At 40.5% G+C, this 25,204-nt stretch overlaps 1 protein-coding gene across 1 annotated transcript in view; it reads right to left on the bottom strand.

The window, feature by feature from the left end:
- Nucleotides 1-5,600: 5,600 nt before the first annotated feature.
- The window catches only part of CRY2 (cryptochrome circadian regulator 2), a 30,062-nt gene continuing 10,458 nt past the window's right edge, over nucleotides 5,601-25,204 (bottom strand). Inside the window, exons 4-12 of the mRNA XM_063117455.1 lie at nucleotides 20,376-20,560; nucleotides 17,792-17,880; nucleotides 16,717-16,857; nucleotides 14,181-14,492; nucleotides 13,293-13,444; nucleotides 12,650-12,852; nucleotides 11,242-11,331; nucleotides 10,583-10,722; nucleotides 5,601-7,902 (exon numbers count right to left, since the gene is read on the bottom strand). Coding sequence (XP_062973525.1) covers nucleotides 7,885-7,902; nucleotides 10,583-10,722; nucleotides 11,242-11,331; nucleotides 12,650-12,852; nucleotides 13,293-13,444; nucleotides 14,181-14,492; nucleotides 16,717-16,857; nucleotides 17,792-17,880; nucleotides 20,376-20,560 — 1,330 coding nt within the window. The 3' untranslated portion in view covers nucleotides 5,601-7,884. The remainder of the gene's footprint in view (nucleotides 7,903-10,582; nucleotides 10,723-11,241; nucleotides 11,332-12,649; nucleotides 12,853-13,292; nucleotides 13,445-14,180; nucleotides 14,493-16,716; nucleotides 16,858-17,791; nucleotides 17,881-20,375; nucleotides 20,561-25,204) is intronic.

The raw sequence follows: 25,204 nt of genomic DNA, 5'->3' as shown, positions 1-25,204 counted from the left end.
TTTAACAGTTGTATAGAAAGGTGTCATTTGTATGCCTGCAGGACCTCGTGAAATTCTCTCTTCATCACAACCGTTAAAGCTGCAGGAGTTCTGCCCTCTTTTGTATCCGTTCAATGCATTATTATGGGTGAAGATTATACATGAGTGAATGTTAATTACAGAATCAGGAATTGGTAGTTATGGTGTTCCACATTTTCCAGAACTGTTCTTGGGTTGGGCCACTGTGACCCTGTATGTTTGGTTGCAATTTCATGGACTTGTTTTCACTTTTTTGGGGGGGGGGCGTTTATATTTCAGCTATCTGTAGCCAGTTTGGGGAGAGCTTTGTAGTATCCTTTTTATCCTAAAAACCTAATAGAAGTCTCAGTTACTGTTATTGGCTATTTCTGGTTTGGTGGAAACATAAAATCTTACAAGGCAATTTCATCAAGCTAGATTCTTTCTAGGTTTAATTTAAAGTATTGTATGGCTCCACCCCATCCCAATAATGTGTTGATTCTAACATATGCATACACTGCTACTTAAAAGAGGCACTAATTTTGCTTGTGATGATTTTTAAGGAACCAGAATTGTCCTCCTAGGCAGGATCTACACTACTGCTTTAAAACAATGTATAACAGTAGTGAGAACTGTTGGGGCCCAGAACACACTACATATAGTTTTCAAAACATTTTCAAAGTGTCATATCCTGTTTGGTGTAGATCTGGCCCTAGTCTAGGCTAGAGATTCTCTGCATCAAAACGTTTTTGATATAATGGCTGAAGACAAAAAAAGGTAATAACCAGCTCTGCCCCACGGAGCAGATTGGATGCGTTGCTCCATCTCACCCCACACAAAATTATATGAGGCCATTTATTTTATCTTTGTCTGTTAACACTCAAAATTGGAAATCCCAATCTCAAGAACATGCACATCAGACAGTATTGGATAGGAACACAAAACACACACACAAAAGTAGCCGTGTTGGCCCTAAGAACAAATGCCAAAATCCATAGTAAGGCCATACCCTTTATTAGGCCAATTCAAAGATCACAAAAATGTGCAAGCTTTTGAGATCACCAGATCATGCAAGATGTTACAAAAAGTAGGTTATTGGTGGGGGTGGGGTGGCGGTGACTTGATACTGAAGTTATAAAGTCTGCATGGTGAGTCCATCTAAAATCGTCTCCAAATTTTGTTGGAGAAAACTTTTGTTTTCTCCCTGCTTTGCCTAAGGATGGAGGCAGTTCCAAGTAACAGTTGGATTGTGTGTTTCTTATGCCCATCAGTCCTCACATCATATGGCAGAAAGTAACTCAAATGTCTCCTCCTGCATTTCATCCTAAAGACTCTGATCATGCAGACTTCATGACTTCAACATCAAGACAGCCTCCCTGCTATTTCCGTCCCCACCACACATCAGCTTTCTGTAACATCCTGCCTGATGAAAAAATCAGGAGATCTCAAAAATTTGCACATTTTTGTGACCTTTCAGTTAGCCTAATAAGGGAATTAGAAAAGAGGTGAAAATAATGAAGTGATTGGATCAAATCTTCAACATATTTAGGAACAGATAAATGTGTATGTAACCACAAAACAGCTTTAAGCAAGTGTTATAGGTAGAAAGATACCAAAGATTACATAGCCGCTAATGGTTTATATTTAAATAAGACAAATAAAATTATTTTAAAAATGGGAGAACCAAGCAATTTTAATGGTAATAAAATATGGAGAAGATCAACAGCCACCCATTTTCCAGTTGTCCATTGAATAGCAATGATAAACTTATTTTTTTGCAAATTTGATTTTGAATAAGCCTTGCTGAACACCACAGGAGTAACATCTAAATAAATATGTGAAAGATTTGCCTGAGTATGCATAATGAAGCTTCGCTATAAATGGGAGTCTGCCGTTATTTAAGAGATCATTTGCACTTTCAGTTCAAACCCAGTCCCACACAAGTCAAAGGCATCTGTCTATTGTTTAGCACTAGAAATGTAGTGTGGCAGCCCATCCCTCTACCTCCATATTTGCCAGTTTAGAAGCCACTATCCAATTCTAGCTTCCTATGTAAGTTTATCTCTTGTCCAACTACGCCTGGAAATATTACCGAATCCAATAGTTAAAGGTAATTGAAGTGTTTCTTAGGCAGAAATGCAAATCTAAGTAGTCTTTGACAAGTTGTTAAAGATTGCAATTTCATAGGGTCCTGCTCGCACCCTTTGCTCTAATAACACTCTGTCTCTTACTCGTCCAAGAGTTTCTACTTCTCTCGCTCGTCTTCACCCATTTTCGCTCGCTGCCCCCTATGCCTGGAATTCTCTTGCAGCGCATTTGCGAACCGCGACGTCGATCACAGTTTTTAAATTTTATTTGAAAACATTTCTTTTCTCAAAAGCTTATAATCTGTAGTGTGATGATACTAGTTTTTATTTTTTTGTTTTATTGTCCCCCAATGCTGGTTGGCCTTTCCCCTCCCTGTTTGTTTGTTACTCTGGTTTTAAAATGTAAGCCATATGGCAGGGTGTTTTGTATTTTGTTTTATTTTGTTCTGTACAGCACCATGAAAATTGATGGCGCTCTATAAATAATAATATAATCTGATTGATTTTAATCTGATGCACTGAAAGGTACGCGGTGATCAGAGTTCTGGTCCTTCAGAGTTTCTAGTCTGTTACAAGGAGAACATACTAAAGGAGGGATTGAGGTAGTAAGTGGTGTATCCCTTTTTAGCATTAGAAAAGGAACTCCTTGTATATAATCCAGCGTGGTGTAGTAGTTAGGATGTTGGACTGGGACTCAAGAGATCCAGATTCTAGTTCCCTCATGGACATGAAGCTCAGTGGGTAACCTAATCTATCTCCTTGTTGCGAGGATAAAATGGAGGAGGGCCTGTAAGCCACCTTGGAGTCATTGCAAGAGGGAAAAGAGTGGAATATAAATATAATAATAAACGTAAAATAAAATAAACCAATTTAATACCAAACAGGATACCTGACAAGTGATTTTGTACCCCTTTTTGTCTTCCTAGTCATACTCATAAAGGTCTTCCTGGTGATTAACCAAGTTGTTTCTCCTTTCTGACCCCTGCATGTATTCTTAAATATCAAACTATCAGGGAGAGCAATCCCATCACCCCCAGACAGAGCCTGGGGAGCCATAGAATAGTTTTGATTCCTGGATCTGAAGTCAGAGGCCTTAGCTAGACCTACCTTTTGTTCTGGGGCAGAGGAGGGGAGATCTTGCATTGGGATTAACACAAGATCTCTGCCCATTTACATATAAGGCGTGACAACCTCAGGAAGAGAGGTGTCGCGCCTGCCATTTTTTTATAAAGTGGACATAGTGCACGAACGCTTATGCGCTAAAGGCAAGTCTTTTTTAAAATTTAATTTGGTTTCCCCGCTCCCCCCATCCTAACCCCATGTGGCATGAGTAATAGCGCAGAGTGGGGTCAAGCTGCGGAAACGGGCCAGATGTTCCACGGTCCGGGCTCAGCCTGAGACCGCAGAAAAAGCGGGCCCAAAGGGGAGGGCTATATCCTGGGGAAAGGGAGGGATGATCCCGGGATCCCCTGTGCATCATCTGGACGCACAGGGATGATCCCAAGGTTCACCCTGGGATATAGCCTGGTCTAGCTAAGGCCAGAGACAGTGTTCTGACCCCAAACGCAAGAGTCTGAGCTCCCCTGTCCCTCGCAGCCAGCATGGAGAGAACCACACTAGCGACCTCGGAGGGAAAGGAAAGAAGACGTGCTGGTGGACAGAGAGGGGAGCGGATGGCTTATGCTGCATCCCCAGCTTCTCTCCCCACCCCCAACATCTCAACTTAATGGGTGAAAAAGCCCATCAAGTGAAAATACAAACTGGGAGGAGTGAAAATTGCCTCTGCCATTGTTCCTGCTCTGCTTTGGATGGCCATAAGCTTCCATGTTTGGAGGCTTACGACCATCACCATAGGATTGCACCCTAATCTTATATTCTCTGATCTAGGATAAACCTATTCAAAAAATCAGACTTTCCTTATACATCAAATCTTCAGGCATTTTCCTAGTTTTCTGCTGTGTCATCACTAATGCAGAAAGGATATGGGGGCGAGTTTTAATATAGAATATAGCATGCTGCAAATTTTTAGTAAATGCTTTGCCTTTAACTGTTTTTTGTCCTCCCCTGCAATGATTTAATTAATGAATATTCTCTGCACAGGTTACCTAAATAATTTTACATTTCTTACAGATATCTTAAAACAGCCCAGCAAAAGCTATTGTGATATTAGGAACCCATGAATGTATTGGGACTCCATCCCATAAAGATGGAACACACAGCTGATCTAACCCTTATCCTATGGTAAAGGCCTATTTGACAGCTGCAATAACAATTGTGATTACATTTTCTCATCCTTCTACTAGTGGTTGAACAGCCAGTTATTAGAGTAGGATCCTAGGTTGCTACTTGCAGCTTTTGCAACATGTCATCCTCTGTAAATGCAGCCCATACCTCCCCAAGGTAAGTGGCAAAATCCCATGTCTTGAATAGAAGTGTGTAATTCTCTGTCCCCCCCAAGGATTAATATTGGTAGTAGTCAATATGCAGCCTTCTGTATGCCGAAGAGTGAATTCAAGTGACATCCATTATTTGTGTATTTGATCAACTCCCTTTCAGCTGGGGGAAAAACATCCCTACAACTAAGCCTATGTGATATGGAAAAAAGTAAATATGCAACAAGGATGTAGGCCAAAAACACAAGACCTCCGCTATTAAGGAATAAGACTTTTTAGCCTAAAAATTTGATATCATTCAATAGCTTCAGTTCACCATACTTGCGCAAACACATTTGCTCAAAAATTGGATTTTTGAATTAATTTTCAGTTTTGTCGTTTTACAAAATTCATTATTGCTGTTGAGAAGTGTGAAAATATTGGATAGAGTAACAGGGCAAAGGAGCAGGTCCTATGGGGCTTGGGCAGAAATATAACTGCCCATCACAAAACTATCTTTGATTTCCATGTCTCTTTGAGACAGGCCTTTGCTCATTTTCAAACTCCTTTTTGCAACAAGAGCTACACTTTTGTAAATGACAGCTAGTTGTAGCTCTGGAATGTACATTTCTTCAGATGTATAATCAAGCCTAAGCGTGTATTTACTGAACACATAAATTCCATTTACTCCTACCTCCACTTCCTTTTTTTCCCAGCACCAAATTTCAGATTGTAAGTTTATCAGGGCAGGTATGTCCTCTTGTACACTATAAAACACCAAATACAGTGATACTGCAATAGCTACGACAATATATGTTGCTAACATGTTTTCTTTCATTGCTGACTCTTAGCCCATGCAACTGAAACTCTTTCATCTTCTTATGCCTAGTAATAAATCAAAATTATTATACTTCTTGCACTTGGTTTGTTCTTGGTTACTTAAAAGCAAAGCCTGCAATTTTCAATAGAATGCATCTGCCCCCACTTTAGCGTCGTTTTAAAGCCATTCTTAAACCATAGGTGAAGCAAAGGAAAACTGTACATTACTCCAGAACTGTGAATTTTAATTAGACAGTTTTGTTAACAAGGCAATAATCCTTGACTTGTTGGATTCATTACTAGTAAAAATAACCAAGACTACAAATAGAGGGATAAAGACATTTATAAAACAACTTAATAAAACAAGTTAATAGTTACAACACAACAACTGAAAAAGCAGGAAAATATTCCAAGGTAGAGAAGTCACAGTTTGAATTTGAAGTGTAGAAAGTGCATTTCTTTCCTACTCTGTGGTAGGGAACAGGAGTTCTCTCCTGCTGTTAAGTATTCAGAAAGAAACCGAACACCAAAAAATATGGATTATACTTGACTTTCCTCTAAGGAGGAGCCAGAGTGATGGCTTAGGAAATAAGAACACCAATATGAGGCCTATATGTCTGCTTGGGAAATGTATCCAAGGATTTCATTGGACAAGAGTCTTAAATAAGTTTGTCAGAAAAGAGCCCCTTAATTAGAAAGATACAACCTTCCTACATATTCACGGCTTCAGGTGTCACCATCTGTTCTTCACTGTCATCTTGTCAATGTTCAATGGTCCAAAGACTAGGTCCCCATTTTTGAAAGACCCAATCCCATGAGGGAGTGGGTTATTAGGATGTTTTATAGCTCTGTGCAACTGAGAAATGTAACATCATCTGTAATGATCCTGGAATTGAACTGCTAACAGTTTTGAAGTACTTTACACAGGACAGGTTATTTCACCGCATGATACCAGCTACATGAACCTATCTCTTCTCAAGGTCACAAAAATGATACTTCCCACTGCTCTGAGCCTGGGAGGGGGCCAGCAACCCTGCCAAGGCTACACTGAAAATAAATGAAGGGAACATGATCAATAATCTGAAGGAATTATTATCTTGTCTGGCTAGAATTCCAAGTGCTCAATAAGTTGAAGGCAAGGCCTGCAGTGCAGGGTACAGGATTCAAGGAATACCTAAAAAAGATGATGTAAATGCATTGCAACCTACAGCTGGGAAGAGGGACTAATCACTTCAGAAGATGATTGTGGGGAAAATCCACACAGGAGAGGACTTTCAGTCTCACTTAGGCCCTTTCTACACCTAAGGATTTATCCCAGGAAAATGGAGGGAACATCCTTGCCTGCTCCAAGGATCCCGTGTGTCATTTGCATGCACACGGATGATCCCAGGGAGATCCCGGGGGAAAAGGCAGGTGTAAAAACGGCCTTAATCTCATTGTTAACTCCACACAATAGACTTGGTTCAATCTATTCCATGAGCTTCTTACAGTAAAGGAGGATATTCCAGGGTCTTATGAGGTTGGAAAACTCTTCCTAAAGTAAGCATAGTTTCTGAGGAGCCCACTTATAAGAAGGAAGTTTACTCTCACAATACTGTTATACTTAGTGTTTTAAAAACATTTTGCTAAAAAAATTAAATTTTTGCAAGAAAAGCAGTTTTGTTAACTGCAAACTACGCAAGTGAAGCACATGTGTGATCCCTTACTTTGTATAATTTATTCCATTTCTGCAAGTCATGGGGAGAGGCAGGAAGCTATGTAGTACACTGAAGCTAAAATTGGCCACAAGAAATCTTACTCAGCAATGAATCTGGCTTGCTTTCAAGCACACCTTTTCAACTATAAGGACTAGAAACTTACTTTTGAGAAATCTGAATGCTTGAGATTTGTTATGGAAGCAAATTTCTATACGATACTCTGTGCTCTTGCAGAATTGCAACACATAGCCCTTCCCACAGGAAAACCATGCATTTAGAATACTTCTTTTCATAAATGAATAGGAGTATGAACACGATGTAGTGGAAGAACCATAATGGTCTTTCAGCTCTAACAGAAATATTACTGCCATTATCACCATCCAAGTATTAATATTATAACCCTAGGCTGTTATAGCAGTGTTTTCACTGATGTGCTCATCTGCTACATTATGTTACTTCTGCTTGAATGTCAGACCGTTTGGAGTGTTTAACAGCTGCACCTGCCAGTACTATGGTGCTCATAAAATATTTTGCATGGTTCATCTCAGTACCTGATAATCAACCGAGATGAGGAAACACAAAGTAAGAGATGCTCTAAATGGAGCAACAACTGTATCCCACTGGAGATAAGTGGGATATACTTAGGAATGAGCAAGTCTTATCCCAAGTCTTTTCTTAGCCAATTCCAAGTGTCTCTCAGGAGAGCCATAGATTTGTTCTCAAAAGCTGTTGTTTATTGATGGTACTTGCTCACTGCATCCTGCACAGGAGTTTAGAACTCCTTCTGTGGCAGCTATCTCTGCTACACATTTACACACTCAACAGGTAAAGTTGTTGGTCAATGTTCTGATTCTTCTGGCCAAAATCCTTCTCTGCTACTGCAGTGGCTGTTCCAGGACATGAGTTGTCTTGTCAATTTCCCATTTCAGGCTGTAAAGAAATGAAAGAACCCAACAGTTAGTTCCCCCTAGAAAGTGGGTAGTTTGCTCCAGAATCACAAGCTGAGTATATCAGTAAAACAGTACTTTCTAGTTATTATGTAGATGAACGACAGTGCATACATGTGGTAAATAGATAAATGTGTTTTAGGCAAACAGAGAATAAAGACTAAGCTGCTGGGGTAGAATGAAACTCTCAACAGGCTCATTCTAAGATGAAAAGAACCAAAACTGAAATATAGCGCTGCCCTCTGCTGACCAGTTAGTCAAATTCTAGCTTGACAATATCTCTGGCAGACACTTCTAAATGAGTGGAATAAGTCATATATACAAATGGCTGTCCAGGGGTTCTTGTTTGTTCTAGTATTTATTATAATATATAATCCACTTTTCAATTGGGATTCTTGAAGTGAAGTACATAATAAAACTAAAATACAGCACCAAAATCTTACACTTCGGGGTCAACCACCAAAAAGAGCTCATTCAGTGGTAGCCACCAGCCTAATATAAAGTGGGATGCTAAAAGATTCTTAGATCTTAAAGAGAAAGAAAGCCCCTTCCTTCTCCCATTTTTTATTTATTTATTTATTTATTTATTTATTTAGCACCATCAATGTACAAGGTGCTGTACAGAGTAAAACAGTAAATAGCAAGACCCTGCCGCATAGGCTTACATTCTAATAAAATCATAATGAAACAATAAGGAGGGGAAGAGAATGCAAACAGGCACAGGGTAGGGTAAACAGGCACTGGGTAGGGGAACTCTCAACCTAGTTAAATCAACCAATACACAGCAACATTTCTTGTTGTTTTGGAGAACATTAGCACTTTTAATAACCTATGAGCCAAAAAGTCATAACCAGCACTTTGAATTGTGCCCAGAAATAGTCCAGTAGCCAGTAAAGCTACTGTAACAAGGGTGTCATGAGTCCCCTCTGCAGCAACTGTTTCTGAACAGCTTTCAAAGGCAGCCCCACATACAGCATGTTACAGTAGACCAAACAGATTGTAACTAAGGCATGTGTAATTGTGGCCAGATCAGACACCTTTAGGAGCTGGTGCAGTTGGCACACTAGCCTCAGCTGCGTAAAAACACTCCTGATCACCACAAAGACCTGGGCGTCCAAGTTCAGGCCCAAGCTCAGGGGTACACCCAAACTACAAGCCTGAGACACCAGGGGGCGCGTAACCTCATTCAGCACAGGTTGAATCTATATTTGTCTGATCCACCTTTCCACTAACTAGGAGCACCTCTGTTTTTTCTGGAGTAAGGTTTAATTTGTTCATCCTCATCTAGTCCATTACCAACAACAGGCACTGGTGTAGAACTAGAATAACTTCCTTGGATTTAGGTGGAATGAAGAGATAGAATTAGATGTCAGCAACATACCGATGGCACCAACTCCCAAAATTCTGGACAACCAGTTTCATGCATATTTTAAATAGCACGGGGATAAGATGGACCCCTGGGGGACACCACAGGCTATGGTGTTAAATAGGAATCCCTCAGCACCACCTTTTGAAATCACCCCTCTAAGAACCAGAGCCAGCCACCATATAACAGAACCTCTTAGTCCTATCTCAGACAAACGCCTCAGAAAGAAACTATGGTTGATGGTATCAAAAGCCACTGAGAGGTCCAGCAGAACCAACAGGAGCAGGCTCCCCCTGTCCAATTCCTAGCACAGATCATTCACCAAGGTGACCAAAGCATTGTCTGTCCAATGTGTCCTGGATTGAAAAGGATCTAGATAACCTGACTCATCCAGAAATCCCTGAAGCTGAGAAGCCCCCACATGCTCCAGCACTTTGCCGAAGAACAGTATGCTGGAGACCAGCTGGAAATTATCCAATACAACGGGGTTCAGGGATAATAATAACAACAACAGAGGTCTTGCTACAGATTGGCTTGTGTAGCCACTCCCACTGGCAGAAAAAGCCAAGTGGGAGTGATCGAGTCACATGCATTTTTTAAAATTCTGGGTTGCTCTGACATCCTAACACCATTGATTACTTAAGTAATGAACTAGGGAAAGGACACACCAATTCTAGTTTATCCTTTGGGGGACGTGGACGTGCCCGTGACAAACAGAAACACTCTTCTGCATGGAATTTAGCGGTTTCCATGAAAAACATTTAATACTCATTCTACAGATGGCCAATTCCAGGCTCAAAGGCACTAGGCAAAGGGCCTCTGGTGAGAATCCTCCTTTGTCAGTGGGCAACAATATCACAGAATTCCAAGCAGCACCAAGCAACTAGTCCTAGCCACCATTTTAATTTCCCACAATGCCCCAAAGGAACACTATATCAAAGCATTGTAGGAAAGCATCACTTCCTCTCAGTCCCCGCTACCCTACAAGCTGGGTTGCAAGTACCTGTATGAGAGACTTCCTCTCCTCTCCTCAGCAATGCACAACTATTGCCTGTTACACTGCCCTTGTGCAAGACCAGGGAGTGCGTGCCAGGGAAAAAAGTAAAGGGAGGCCCAGGGATCATTAGTGGGCTCTGCTGGGATCTTGGCAGCTGCCCAAAGGTAACAGGGGCTGACAGTAGCCCTGATTCTACAGGTGTAGTAGTGATGGCTGAATTGCAGTCAAGGAACAGAAATCTAAGTTACTTGATTGGGTGATCACATGAGCTCCAGTCCCAACTCTATGCTAGCTACTCACATGCACAAGTTCTTGCCGTGGGGTCTTTGGAATCTGCAGAGCCATCACCTTTGCTCGTTTGTACAGCTCTTCATTGTGTTCCTCTACAACATCATGCTTCCGCTTTGGAGAAGTCTGGCCACATTGGATCTGCCTTAACACTACAAAATGGTAAAGAAGAATCACTAGAACATTCCTTTGGCTCTACAGTCGCAAATATTGACATATAGGTATGCAAATACTTGTAACACTGGGTGGAAAATACAGGCACTAAATGAGATGGAAAGTGCCATGTAAATGAGGAACTATAACCACAGACTCTCTTTATGATTTTATTTACAATTTTAGCACTGAAGGCAATATTGATCTTTGCTCCTTCATCCCTGAGCAAATGTTAGAAGACACTTGTGATTTAATGCCAGCCTCTTTAAATATCCTCTCTCCAGTCACCCGATGACTGACCAGGCTTCATGTACAGGTAAGTGGACAAAATTTTCATTGACTCACTTAGTCTTATACAGAACTTCTAGAAGAGAGACCTCACGGAACCCCCAAGCAAGTCTACTGAAGATTAGTTAAAAGTTATGCCTCAGTACCTCCATCCCTGGTGGAGCTAATCTTAAGTAACTTGTGATCTCCAAGTGCTCATTAAAAGGTTTGCATAATTAACACCTACTCACTTGTATTAGTGCAGCTTCCCTGGCTTGCAGAAGGGTCTGTGACTGGGTTGCTGAGGTCTTCCATGCAGGAAGGGACAGAGGCCAACAAACCTGGAAAAAGTCATGACAATGTCTCAATTAAAAAATAGGAATGTCTTTCCATTGCATCTTAAAACACATATGCACAGACATTTGCATTAATGACTCAAGACTCAATTATTAGCTTGCCTTAGAAATTAGGACTAGGATTTGGCCAGATTAAGCTAGAGGCTGGTATAGCTGAGGGGCCTGACCAGGACCTGAGAAAGATATGTTCTCTATATATTTTGTTTTCTCTTAAAAGTATATTGTGATAACCCATGATCATAAACAATAAAACATTCCATGAGCATAAATCAGCCATTGGCAGTAGGTCCCAAAATGGGGCTTTCTGGTGGTAGAACACAGCTTTGGTGTTGTTGGTTTTTTGCATAATCAAGCCAGTCCCTATAAAGAGGAAATAACCTCTCTGGGGCTGTTCTAAAGCGATGGGGTGACCATGCTGGGTGGAGATGATGGGAGTTGTAATCCAACACATCTGAGAAGTACCAGGTTAGGGAAGGATGGTAGAAAACATTATCTTCATTATATGGTCAGAATTGTCTGTGTAATACCAAAAATCCAGAGCTTTAGGATCTTGGTCACAGTTTTCACAACATCAGTGTTCTTCCAGTTTGTGATACTTCTGATATTCCTATCAATTTTGAAATAAAACTATGCTCTAGCTGTAAACAAATGCTCTCGTAGATGAACCTTACGGAAAATTGGACTGGAATTTTATGGTTTAAATGCCTTTGACAATAAAAAAATTGACTGAAATTGCTTCTTGGCCTAAATAATAATTTCTGAAATATAAGATCTTCAGCTTGTACGTTAACATCACTGCTTGACTTCACCCTAGTGAAACATGTTCAACAGCCTTTTTTTCCTTGGCTGTCAAATTAATGTTAAACATATACATTTAGTTTCAGTCTGCAGCTTATAAAATCAGTAATATTCTTCAAAGGGCCAATCAGTCCATGAACTTTGTGTTTTAATAACGGCAGTTTAATATTGGGCTGAGCAATCCTAACTGCTCAGATGGTTGTCGAAGGGAGTTAGGATGTGGTGGAGGTGGCCATTCAGTGGAGAGGAGCTTGTGGGTAGGGGCATTATCTGCCCAAGAGGCCCTGTTTATATTTACAGATGCTACATGAGTTGCACATAATAGGTCCCCAGCCGACTTTGCATTCAGTTTCAGTTCCGAAGTAGCAAGTTTTATCTCCACCCTCTTCTATCTTTATAGTTATTATGCCAAGCAATTCATAAGTCTGCTAGGAGCACAGAAAACAACTGAATAAACATTGGAACAGATTAGTTTCTGTAGCACAATGCAAATGCTTGTACTTACAAAGGCCTCTGTAACGTGAGAGCTGCTGGTAGATCTGTTTCATGCGCTCAATGTTCAGTCGGCTGGTCTCTGCATGGTTCACCATGGGTTTTGGATAGTCTACCCCAATGACACATTTTGCAGCTTTCTGCACAGACTCAGGGGCATTCCAGGGCTCGTAGATATACCGTGAGGGAAAGCCTTTCAACTTGGGCAGATATCGCCTGCAGAACCAATTGGGAGAGATCCTTTCTTAGCATTGTAAACAATTTATGTATGCCACTGGCTGCCCAATTACACAAGGAGACAGCCCTGCATTCTATTTTTACCCTGCTCTTCAGCCGAAAAAGTTTTCCAGAGGGGCCTGTCCAAGACAACCCCTGCCCATAAACTTACAATCTAAAAGACACAGCACAACAGAAAAAAAGAAGAGGAGGGAAGAGAAAAAAACAAACTTGGGCACCAATTTTTAAAGTTACACAGTAGTGCTTATAATGACCAACTGGACCGGGAAAAACTCAGGGAGATGGGGAACAAAAAGCAGCTGGCCTCTTAGCAGAGACAGTGTAGTGGCCTTCTTTCCATCTCTCTCTCTCTCTTTCTTTCTGCTGCAGCCTGATGGAATTGAAAAAGCTTCAGTGACTGAACCGGCCAATATGCTCACCTGATGTAGTCACCACTGGGATCTGTACGACGCCCAAAGCCAACAGGGCAATAGCAGTGGAAGAACTGTTGGAAAAAAGCACTGCACGAAAGCCACATCCAGCTGCCTGAATTCACACTGAAATCTGCATCCAGGAGAAGCTCATCAAATACCTGTAGCAAAGGATAGAGAAGGGAGCACAATGAGGAAAATCCTTCAGGGATCAGAGACAATGCTAATCTGCTGGTGCAAATTTTGATGAGCTGGGTGGGAAGAGAATTTTAGATTGCCTTGTTTGCTATTGATCTGATGAAAGCTGCTCTGAAAGCTGAAGAGTAACCAACAATCCCATTGTTTAGTTTACAAAATTCAGTTACCCAGGCATTGGAGAATGACGCCAATTTGTGAAGCAAGCCAACAACATACAGATTTGAGGAATAATGTCAGCTCCGACAAGAAAAGTATTTTTTCCACCATCTGAAGTTGTTTGCTGCCGTATTCTCTCATTATATGAAGTAAAATTGCAATTGTAACATAAACAAAGTTGTTACGAAAATACATTCAAGTTGAATTTGGTTTCTGGGAATTTGCGTGCCATTGTTTCATGTGAGTTTCTAACACTTGTTCTCACAGGACTGGATTATTACTACCACTATGTTAATGTGGCAGTGGAGTTTCAGTAATTTCTTAACTGAGACCAAGAATGGAATGTTCTTACTAGAGACTACTTTAACTCCTTAGTTCATGATATTCCTGAAAAGGGAGGCTTATCCCATCCAGGAGTTATCCAGGATATTTTCTTCCATAACAGAAAAACTACTGCGGTTGCTGTGCTGCCTTTAGAATTTTTCACAGCTTTTTTTGTTTGTTGCCGACATACGCTTTCTGCCTCTACCTGCCATGACTCACCCTCACTCCTGACTCCCAGCTGATCCACAGGTCACCCCTGGTCAGAAAGCAGGCTACAGCATGGCGGGCTAGGTGATGAATCCAACCCTCCTGTCTCAACTGCGTCATGATAGCATCAATCCAGGGGAAGCCCGTCTTGCCTTCTGCCCACTTTGCCAAGGCTTCATGGTTCCTATCCCATGGGATCTGAATGCAGATTGGGTTCCCCTCCATACGGTCAAATTTGGGATTGTTTGTGGCAGCTGTATAAAAAAATTCTCTCCAGAGTAACTGGCCATATAGCGAAAGAGGTGGAGTGTTGTTCCGCTTCACCTAGAGAGGACAGGAAGAAAAAGGTACATACACATAAGACAGTGTTAGGACATTTTGGCTTATTAGCAAATGAACTTTGCACCCCAAACAGGTTCAACTTTTAACCTGAGTAAGTTCAAACCCATCTCTTTAAGAAGCTTTTAATAAACTTGTCCATATCTTCAGAGAACGCTTATCTAGGGACCAGGAGCAAACTTTGCTTAGAATAGTATAGTTGTTCCCAAGCAACCCTTTATGAAACAGTTAGCTGGGGTCAGAACATCTGCTTTAAACCTTCACTGTTTATAAAGTCCACAGGAAGCCACACAACTCAGGAGGATAAAGTAAAGGCAGTTAAAACACCTAGTGCAGTGAGATAACTCTGAGGATTAGTATCTACAGAACACATGTTCATTCAGTGACTCCAAAGACATTTCATCCCTTCGTTATCTGTCCCAACTAGAAAACAGAGTTTTTCTTAGAAGACTGAAAAATGAAAGAGTTAAGGAAAGTAATGTGATAATAGTTATGGACTGGGTGCTCTCCCATTCTGGCCAACTCAGAATAATCACTACTAGCAGCTTATATCTGCCACCATCCTCTTTATTGTTGAGGCAACCAAAGAATGTGTTTTCAAAAGAGACAGGGTTATGTGTATTGTTTCCAAGTGATGACTTTCAGGACTTCAGAAAAGTATCTTAGCCCAAATAATTTCTGTCATTTTCAGAACTCAAAGTCTGATTTCCCCCTATTCCTTGAAAATGATTGCTGAGCTTGAGTGAAATGAGCGGTATATTCTCCCCATTCAGAAGCTGCTGTCTGTCACTCTCTGCTGGCCTTTGAAAACTATGGACACAAAAAGGCAGTTCTTCTCCCATTCTCCTCTTGGAAACAGCATGAGCTTTAAGGGACTCCTTAATGACTGGATCCTGGAAAGGTGCAAACAGATGGAGCCAGAGGGCAAGCTGATCACCTGATGTAGGATGTCCTTGCCAATATTCCAAGACCCAGCACAGAGGTAATAAATAGGCTGCCTTTGGTTTAATATTTGGTATTAAACCAAATATTAATTATTTGGTAACAAATAGGCTGCCTACCAATTTGCCTTTGGTTTAAATTGGGGGTCGAGGGCTTTTAATGGTTTGAGGGTGAGGGTTTTAATGGAATTGTTTTATATGTTATTGTAAAGCGCCTCGATGCCAGAAATGGTGAGGCGGCGCTATAAAAATGCTTTAAATAAAATAAATAAATAAACTTTCTGTAATCCTTCCTCCCACCAATTACACTATGACCACACTGGCATTCATCATACATATTTTGGTAATCTCCAGATCAGACTACTGTAATGTGCTACACACATGGGGCTGCCTTTAAAGTCTATTCAGAAACTGCAATTAATGCAGAATGCAGCTGCCAAATTATTAACTGCAATGGGGCATTATGATCACAGAACACCTGTGTTATGCCAACTGTACTTGGTGCCAGTCTGTTTCCAGGCCTAATTCAGTCTGCTAATTTTGACCATTAAAGCCTTTACGTCTTAGGAGAAGGTACTTGAAAGGCCGCCTGTCTCCATATGTATCTACCTCTGCACATTAAGATCCTCAATGGACTGTTACTGACCCCACCATCTGAGGTGAGGCAGGTGACTACAAGGGAAAGGTTCTTTTCAGTGGTAGTAGCCCAATTGTGGAACACATTCTTCAGAGAGGTTTGCCTGGCACTTAATGTATTGTCTTTTCAGCACCGGGCAAATACCTTTTTATTTCCCTCAGCTTTTTAGATGCCATTTTAATACTGTAGAGTGCTTTACGCTGCTTTTATAATTTTGTGGCTTTTAGATTTTAATTGTTTTGTATTCATGTTTAGTTTACTTTTTTGTAAAAACTCTGGGAATATGACTGAAGGGTGGTATAGGAAAACACAAATAAAGAGCCCTGGAAAAGTTTCATCACTTAGGTGGAAGTAGGGATAGTTACAATGCAAGGAATATACCACTCAAAACTATTAAAACAACATGATCTAGTAGATAAAATTCCCCAACCTGGTGGCCCTTCAGATATTTTGAACGACAACTTCAAGCACTCCTGGCTATGTTAGCTGGAGCTGAAGAGAATTCAAGTCTAAAACATTTGGAGGATATCAGGTTGGGGAAGGCTGTACTAGATGATCAGAACCACCTTGATTCCTGATTGAGATGTTCTGGTTAACACAGGACGTTTCTTTCTGATCCTTTGTTTCTCACCTTTTTGTATAGTTCCCAGAGCCGATAGTAGAATAAGCGGCAGGACAAGCAGCCAAACCGAAGGTAGGGACTGAGCCCAGTGGGGCTAGCCAGCAATGAATTGGCGTTCATCCTTGGCCTTTCATAGTTCGCAACCCATGCCTTGAAGGTATTTCGGAGGGTGGGGAAGGAGAGAGAAAACAGAGATGTAGGCATGAATACAAGGTTCTGTGAAGTTGTATAAACAAGTGTTATTTGCTATTACCAAATCCACCAGCTGGAGGTATTTTCAAATATTTATGGGGTGGGAAGAGCAGGCAGGTGTTTCAGCCATCCAGAGCTTATGTTACAACATGATTGTGCCATGTGTGTCAGACTCTACTTCCCTAGCTTTGAAACTTAAGGCTGCATGTTTCATCGTCTATCACTGGTTCAGAAAACTGAGTTAACCCGTAGGAGTGTCTATTAGGACAGGCCTTTTCCAGTTCAATCAATTGCTATCAAACAAAGTAAGGGGCATAGGTCAGTTTAGTTCTTTGTCCATCAGATTATCAGAAATTGAAGTATATGAACAGCTAGTATTAACACACACCACAAGAGATATTACACTGCTGTGATATTTTTTATCACAGTACATCTTACTATTATTTTTGTTTGGTACACACTAATGTCTGATGCATATTTTTATCCAATTAATGTGTAATCTTTTTTTTCCAGAGAGGTGACAAGCATTTATAACACAGCCGAAACAATATTGGCAAATTATTATTTTTCTGTATATACAAGAGTATGAAAAAGACAACATATGAGCCTACTGAAAATAAAGATCTAGATTAGGAAGGAAATAGCATAAAAGAAGATTTGGGTTTTTTTAAACAGAGTGAAAGAACAATAAAAACAAAATTTGGCTTGCAACACCTCTCAGCAGTGGGAGCAGGTCAGAGATTATTGTTATTTTTAGACTCAATTCACTGGCATAATTATACCCAATAAATTTAAGGTAGTTCAGCAGGCAGCACAGTTTAAAGGCAAATGATACAGCAAAGTTTGCCCTTCCCTGAATGGTGGTTCTGCAACATAGACTATACAGGATTACCTTTCTTTCCAGATGCTTATCCAGACGAGTTAATGCTTCAGACTCCCCTCCTTGCCAAACAGCTGGGGCAAGACCCTCAGTGGGGAAACCTGAGAAAAAGAGGAGGGAGGGATGTTAATCTGGAACTCAGGCAACCGATCTAGCTTCCCTAGCTTTAATTGAATCTTATACTGCATATTTGCTAACCATGTTCTTGAGCATTCAACATGAAATGGCCACTTGTAACCAACAGAGGGCATCTTTTAATAAAGGCTTGCATAAGGCATACACACCTTATGTTTGTGCATGCTCTACAAAAAAACAGAAGAGGTTTTTATTCTTCTGCAAAATCATTAGAATGTGAGCCTTCAAAACAAATCTACAAATTGGAGGGCGAAAAATCAATAAGGAAACACCAACATAGCTTGGAGCACTACGTTTCCACCTCCAGAGAGCTCATGTAATGGATAGCGGGGGGAGTGGTTTCCATTTGCTCACTTCTAAATTTAAGCAACCAGCTCAGTGACAGACCTCACTCTAATCTAGCATATAAATAATTCAATAATCTTATAACTATCTACTGGGAATTAAATGAGTGACATAATAGGTTAGGAGTAAGACAAAAATGAGAATCTTTAGGGGAATGGGGCAGAACTAAGGGCTCAAGCATGGGCAGAAAGCATGCAGTAAGCTTCTAACATGCAATCCTATGCACGTTTAGAAAAAAAATGTCCTACAACATCCAGCATTCCCCAGCCAACTTGCCTGACTGGGGACTGCAGGCAGCAGCAGGACATTTTTCTGTCTAAAGGCGCAATTCTATGATATCTGTGCTCAGTGGCTTTAAGCCTTTGAACTTGGAGGCTTACAAGCATCCAATGCAGAGCAGGAGGAACAGTGGAGGTGAGTGTTATGTCTGCCACTCCTCCCACTCTGCATTTCAGTTAGAGGGGCTTATTTGCTGGGGCGCTGTGGAGGGGGAGGAAAGGAGGCTGGAGAGACGTGGGGATACAGTGTGATGCTCATTTTGGCTACTCCTTTCTGTTCTTATTCCAGCTCTACAATACATTCTTTGAGATTTGGCATCCAGAAGACAACAGAGCAATATACTTCCTTGTAAAATCCATATACACTATATCCCAGCATTTATGGAAACAGTGACTAATTTCTAGCACCAAACTTATGGAAGTGCTGAAAACTAGGCAGTTGTGTTTACTCGAAAGTTATGCAAGAATTACAGAACTATCACATAAATGTAGCATATATTCATAGGGTGAAGTATGTAGTAGGCTCCATTTCTGTGAATTACCTGCGAGATTCTGAAATATGAGAAATGCATTCTGATATGAGTTTATAATGTTATGTATCTTAGAAGTAAAGCTTGTTATTTTAGGAATGTGTTTTAACCTCAATAATTGTAATGACTAATACTAATACCAATGGCCAATTATCACCTGATAATTGGTCAGTTCAGACTGTGGACTATACCATGACTTCAGCCCAGTTCTGCAGCAGGAGAAAGTGTTCTGCACATACAAACATATGGAACTGCCTGCTATTTTAAGAATGTTTTAACCTTAACAATTTTAATGAATAATTTTAATTGGTGATTGTATTTTTATGTAAACTTATGTAATTTTGGTCCTTGGTTTTGTGCTGCTGTGGTCTAAGGACTAATGCAATAAATGTTATTCAACTAGCATATATTCTCAAAATTATGATAGTTGATCTAGTTCTTTATATAGCTGAGGGAGTTGCTAAATATACTGCTTGGAACTACAGTTAGTTCAAAATACAGCCACTAGATTACTAACTGGTACTCAACATTATTATATTATGCCAGGGCTTCATCAACTCTGTTGGGCTGTAGTCTGTTTTCGGGCTCAATTCACATGGGAGTATACACTAAAATCTCCATGAAAGGTTCTTCTCTTAGTATCTCTGCTATGTGAGGCGTAGGTGGCTGATTATGAGGGGCAGGGATGGGAAAGGACCTTCTCATTAGTAATGGCCCAACTATGGAATACTCTCCCAAGGTACCTATTTGACGTCATTTTGGCACCAGGCAAAAAACTTTTTATTTCCCCAGGGCTTTTAGTTTACTCAGGTTTAACTCTGCTGGTAATTTTATGCTGTTCTTTTATACATTGCTGATTTTACCATGTTGTTGTTAAGATGTTCTATTTGTTGTAATTTTTTAAAATCATATTTTGACCTCTTACTGTAAGATATCCTAGGAATTTATTTGAAGGACAAGATAAAAATATTAATAATTAAAAATACATTTGTTAAATCATATAAAAACAACTCCTAGGCACTCCATTTTTAAATGTATAATTTATTAGTTACCCTTATTGTAAGGATTACTGTAATTATCCATTTCTTACTGTAAAAATTAATTATTATATTGACATGATGTAGTGTACAGTACAGACAGCTAATCAGTTAATTTTCTCTAGCGCAAGATGCACTGGTAATCTGAAGTCTGCTTCTAAGCTAGAGCCAGATCCGATCATGTCAGGCAAGAAGAGTATAGCAGCTTTTCCTGGAAGTGTTTCAAGCCCACAGAAAGCTAGCAGAGCTGCCCTGCAGTTCTCCAACATACCCAGCTCTTCCAGGGATGGAACTCCATATGTTTCATCATGATTTTCTTGGATTTCTGTCTTGCACCTCTCCATTTGCTGATTTGTTATAGTGGCCACTGGCTTCTTGGGTAGGTCCATGCGACTAATGATGGCCTGGAAACGCTTGTAGGTGAGAGGAGGCTTGTGTCCATTCAGCTCAATTATCCTTCAGAACAGAACAGGAAGAGGCAGTTAAAGACCAGCGTTGCTTCCATGGGATGTTTGGGAGAATAGTATGTTCAATGGTGTTATTTAGGAACAGCCCCTTCTTCAGATATTTGGTGGAAAGAAGGGAATACAAAATATACAAAAAAGACAATACAAATCGATTCTCTCATTTAGTTCCTTCCTCAGCTACTAAAAAGATCAAGGTTCACCATCCCAAAATTTCTCTTCTGGCTCCTTAGTCTCTACACCTCCCTACAAAGAGAAAACTTGTTCCTTCCTTCCAAGGCAATATCCAAAGTTCCTTCATTCCAGGGCAATATCCTAAGTTATTTATCAAGATGTCTGTCTCCATCTCATACTAATACTTCATATTAGTAAATAAATAAGCATTTAGGGTTAAGAAATGTAATTGTCCCTCCTTGTTAATTTCATATGAGGATTCCTAGTTCTACATATAATATTTCTTTCCTTTTCTGACAAAAGAAACCCCCCTGCAGCTGCAAGAAATACTTATGAGCAGATGTCTCCATCTTACTTTTATTTGGGATTTAAAAGTTCTGCATTCCTTTAATTCATTCCAGTATCTCTAAACTGTTCCACAAGTTATATAGAATGAAGTAGGACGTACCACTTCACACAACAATGCTAGTAATATTTTTGAAAGCCCCCTTAATATGTACAAAGCTGTGTGTATGTAATAAATTAACACATGAGTGACAAATGCTAAATCTTCTCCTGTCGTGGACTAGTTCTCTACATGCAATGAGTTTTTACATGGGAACACATCCAAAAATACAAGGTGTTTGCTGGTGTGGTTTAGAATACCCAAATGGGGAAGCTACGACACTAAAACGGTTTCCTATGTGATTTAGGACCCCACATGGTTTGTGCTCTCAGTGGCAAACATACCACCAATGTAACTTCAGGTTGCCCCTGCAGAATGTAAAATGGATGCTTTAGGTTTTCCAACAAAGTAGAACGGTTTCTGAAAATGATGCAACACACAAAGCATACTGTTAAACTGTAACAACAGTCTCAGATCCAGTAGTTAAGATTATGCTTAAGCATGCAATCCATCTGTTATTTTTTGGCTCCTGATATTGTTCTAAAAGAACTGCTTTGTATTAAAGACCTTCACTGTAGCTAAGACAATCCTTAAGCAACACATTTTTTATCTGATGAAACAGAGCCTCTGGAACAGAAAAAAGATTGCCTTTCACAAAAGCCAGAAGGGGAAGAGTTAAAAAAAGAAAAGATGCAGGGAGAGCCAAGTTGCCAGGTTACATAAAGCTAAAGCAGCCAAATCAGCTTCCTGCTCAGCACTAGCAGTTACAGCAGCTGGCAGCCACGTCCTCCCGGTCAACAACTTATGCAAAAGGGTTGGGCAATTTCAGTCCAATGTTTCAGCACAAGCCACGTGCCTGTCCTTCCCCCACAGGCTGCACGTGTAAAGGGGAGGAGCTCCACGCTACCAAGGCTTTTATGGAGCTACACTCACATGCGCAGCGCTGTGACCCAGCTTCTCAACAATGCATAGCAGCCACTACACAGAAGGCAGCTCATTGCTTCACAGTATTACATTTCTGCGTCTTGAATCCAAGTAACAAACCAACCAGGCATATACTGAGGGAGGTACATGCGGCCCTGAAAATGCAGGAGTCTCTTCTCTATGAGAGGAACTTCAAACCAAGAATGAAGAAGAGTGAAGGGTTTGAAACTGAACGGGTCAAAGAAACATGGTCAAATTCTGAGAAACAGTATTGTCATAGTTGTGAGTGTACTGGTTTTGGTTGGACATATAAGGTGAAACCTCCTGCTCAACAGGAGACTTTAGGCAAGCCTCTCTCAACTATAGCTCCCCCACTATAAATATGATAATGCGAGTGATACATCTCACAAGTTTTGCTAGGATGAAGCAAGAATAGTAAAGTAGTTTTCAAATGTAACAATGCTCTAAAAGTAAGAAGTTTGGGGTGGGTTTTTTCCTGGCAAGTGGGGAAACCTCCTTTATCAGGGAAAGTCATGCTCCACAGGCATATAAGAGACAGAAAAGGATAACATCTGCTTTTCCCACTTTCAATCTGATCAAACAAGATCTCTGTAGTTGAGGAACAGAAGAAACTTACTCTCAACAGCTTTTTGCCCTTATATTCAATTTCTTGCTCCATCAACACAAGTTCTATGTTTAAACCGAGAGGAGTTTTGTTTACAGCTTGCACATATGCATTTTAAGCAGCTTCTCAGCATCGGATGAAATTAAGATCACTCATCCTTATTCATTACAGGAAGTTCCCCAATTTTATCTAAGTGACAAGCATTACAACTTTTAGGAATACACCAGATTGTAGAATTGCCCAAGACATCTCAGGGGCAGCTCAATTTTCACAGGGTTTTTAAGTCTACAAAGGGGAAAGCCTCTAAAGGCTTTGGCACAATGGTGCACAATCTTTGACAATAAGCATCACTGCCATCAATGCAGCTGCCCTTAAAACTTGTACAAAATGCAACAGTCAGAGTTTAGACCATTATTATATAGGTCATGTGACACAAAATTATACCAATTTCATTCTCCTTTCATTTCTGGCCCAATTCAAAGTGAATTGACCCAGACTATTAAAGCCTTAATGGTTTGAGAGCTAGAAGTCTAGAAGACAGCCTCGCCCCACATGAACCTATACTTAAGCCTTCAGAAGCTTTGCTTGGTGTTCCACAACCATCTGAGGTCCACTGTATGGGAACATGGGTCAGGAATCTCAGGCCTTAGCTAGACCAGGCTTTATCCCGGGGCAAACCCCGGGATCGTCCCTGTGCGTCCCTTGCTCCGGGATACAGCCCTCCCCTTTGGGCCCGGTTTTTCCACGGTCTCGGGCTGATCCTGAGACCGCAGAGCATGTGGCCCGTTTCCGCAGGTTTACCTGGCTCTACGCGATTACTTGCGCAGAGCTGGGAGCCATGCATGGGGCGCAGTGCTCTTCAGGATGGGGGGAGCGGGGAAATTAATTTAATTTTTTTAAAAAACCTTACCTTTGCGCACAAGCGTTCGTGCGCTCCATCCCCTTTAAGAATTTTTTTAAAGTGGCGGGCGCAATGCCTCTCTTCCTGAGGTCGTTGCACCTTACGTGTAAACGAGGGCGAGATCTTGCATTAATTGCAACACGAGGTCTTCCCTTCTCTCCCCCGGACTTTCAGGTAGGTCTAGCTAAGGCCTCAGTGTTAAAACCCAAGCTGTGAAACATCTTGACCTCTGAGAGTCCGCTAACATTCTTTATTTTGGGGGTTAGAAGTCAAGTTAAAAAAACTGTTCTTCAATTGTATGTTTGATGTTGACAATCCATGAAGTCATTTGGTTTTTTGATATAACTATCCATTCTCTTTAGTTTTGATACTGTTCAATTAGATTTATAGTCTTATTACTATGGCACTTATTAATCACCCTTACAGTACCATTAGGGATATATAAAAAAATATAAATGTTTGATTTTGATTTTTTCTTAGGCTAGTTTAAAGAAGCCAATGATTTGCACATCTTTGAAGGCAAAGTTTTAAACTTTTACATAATCTCCCCACAAGTCTCTCCTGGAGATACCCCCCTAGGTGTGACATTCCATTTGCACATAATGGGGAGGGGGAGAAGGAAGTATAGCTTGCTGCAATTACTCCCTTTGAAAATAGTGGTTAGAGGTTTGTCTCAAAAGAAGGCCACCTCTAACAGGCACAATAAGTCATGGAAGACTTACTGGAAGAGCATTGCTGCTGTTTGCCACTTTAAAATACATATTAGATGAACACAACCATGATGGAGCTGTACAGGAGGAGAGTGTAGAGCCGCAAAAGGATTTTAGAAAATGGAAAAGCTCACAAAATGATGTCAATGCACAAATAGGCCAGGAAAAGGCATTTTCCTGCAGCATGTCGATTGTATGTAACAAATTAGAAGGGGCACATTGCACAAAGTTCCATCTGCAGAATAAGACGCTTCCCCCTCCCAAGAATAAAAAACCTGGACAGACTATCTGGAAGACATATACACTCACAGACTTACCACACCGAAGATATGCTTGTTTCAAAAATAAAATTACAACAACCATCATGTTAACTCATTTGTACACTTAAATATAATCAGGTTAATAATTGTATGCAAAGTGACATATGTCATCTACCTTTATGGGTGGGAGAGAATATCGTGATTAATTTTTCACTCACATGCGCTGTTATCATGAATGAAAGACTGAAAATTTTCAAAGTATATACACCAAAGACCAAAACATCATAGCAATGAGGTAGAACCATTTTCATGCAACCTTAGCCCAATACCTCTATACGAGTATTGCTCCCTAATGTCCCATGCATTTTCTGCCAATGTCAATATGCAAAGCCCACTTAACTCCTTTGTATGCCTGCAGCAATAATCTTAACATACAACATCTTGCAGCAGTAACAATAATAATGTCAGTTCATAATTTATAAATACAGGATTCAATTCCCCCCAAGGAACCTGGGAGTTCAGTATGTTAGCTGATAAAACTCTGTTCCTAATGGTCCATGAAAAACCCCTCCAAAGTCTCCCCTGCCCCAATCTCCAGTTTTGTTTGTTCCTCAGATAGCATAATATCTCATTTGGGTAAGCAGATCTACATCTTAC

Source organism: Elgaria multicarinata, chromosome 2, assembly GCF_023053635.1.
Source record: "Elgaria multicarinata webbii isolate HBS135686 ecotype San Diego chromosome 2, rElgMul1.1.pri, whole genome shotgun sequence".
NCBI classification, from domain to species: domain Eukaryota; kingdom Metazoa; phylum Chordata; class Lepidosauria; order Squamata; family Anguidae; genus Elgaria; species Elgaria multicarinata.
Note: the sequence above shows the minus strand (reverse complement) of the source record. Positions and strands in the feature narration are given on the sequence as shown.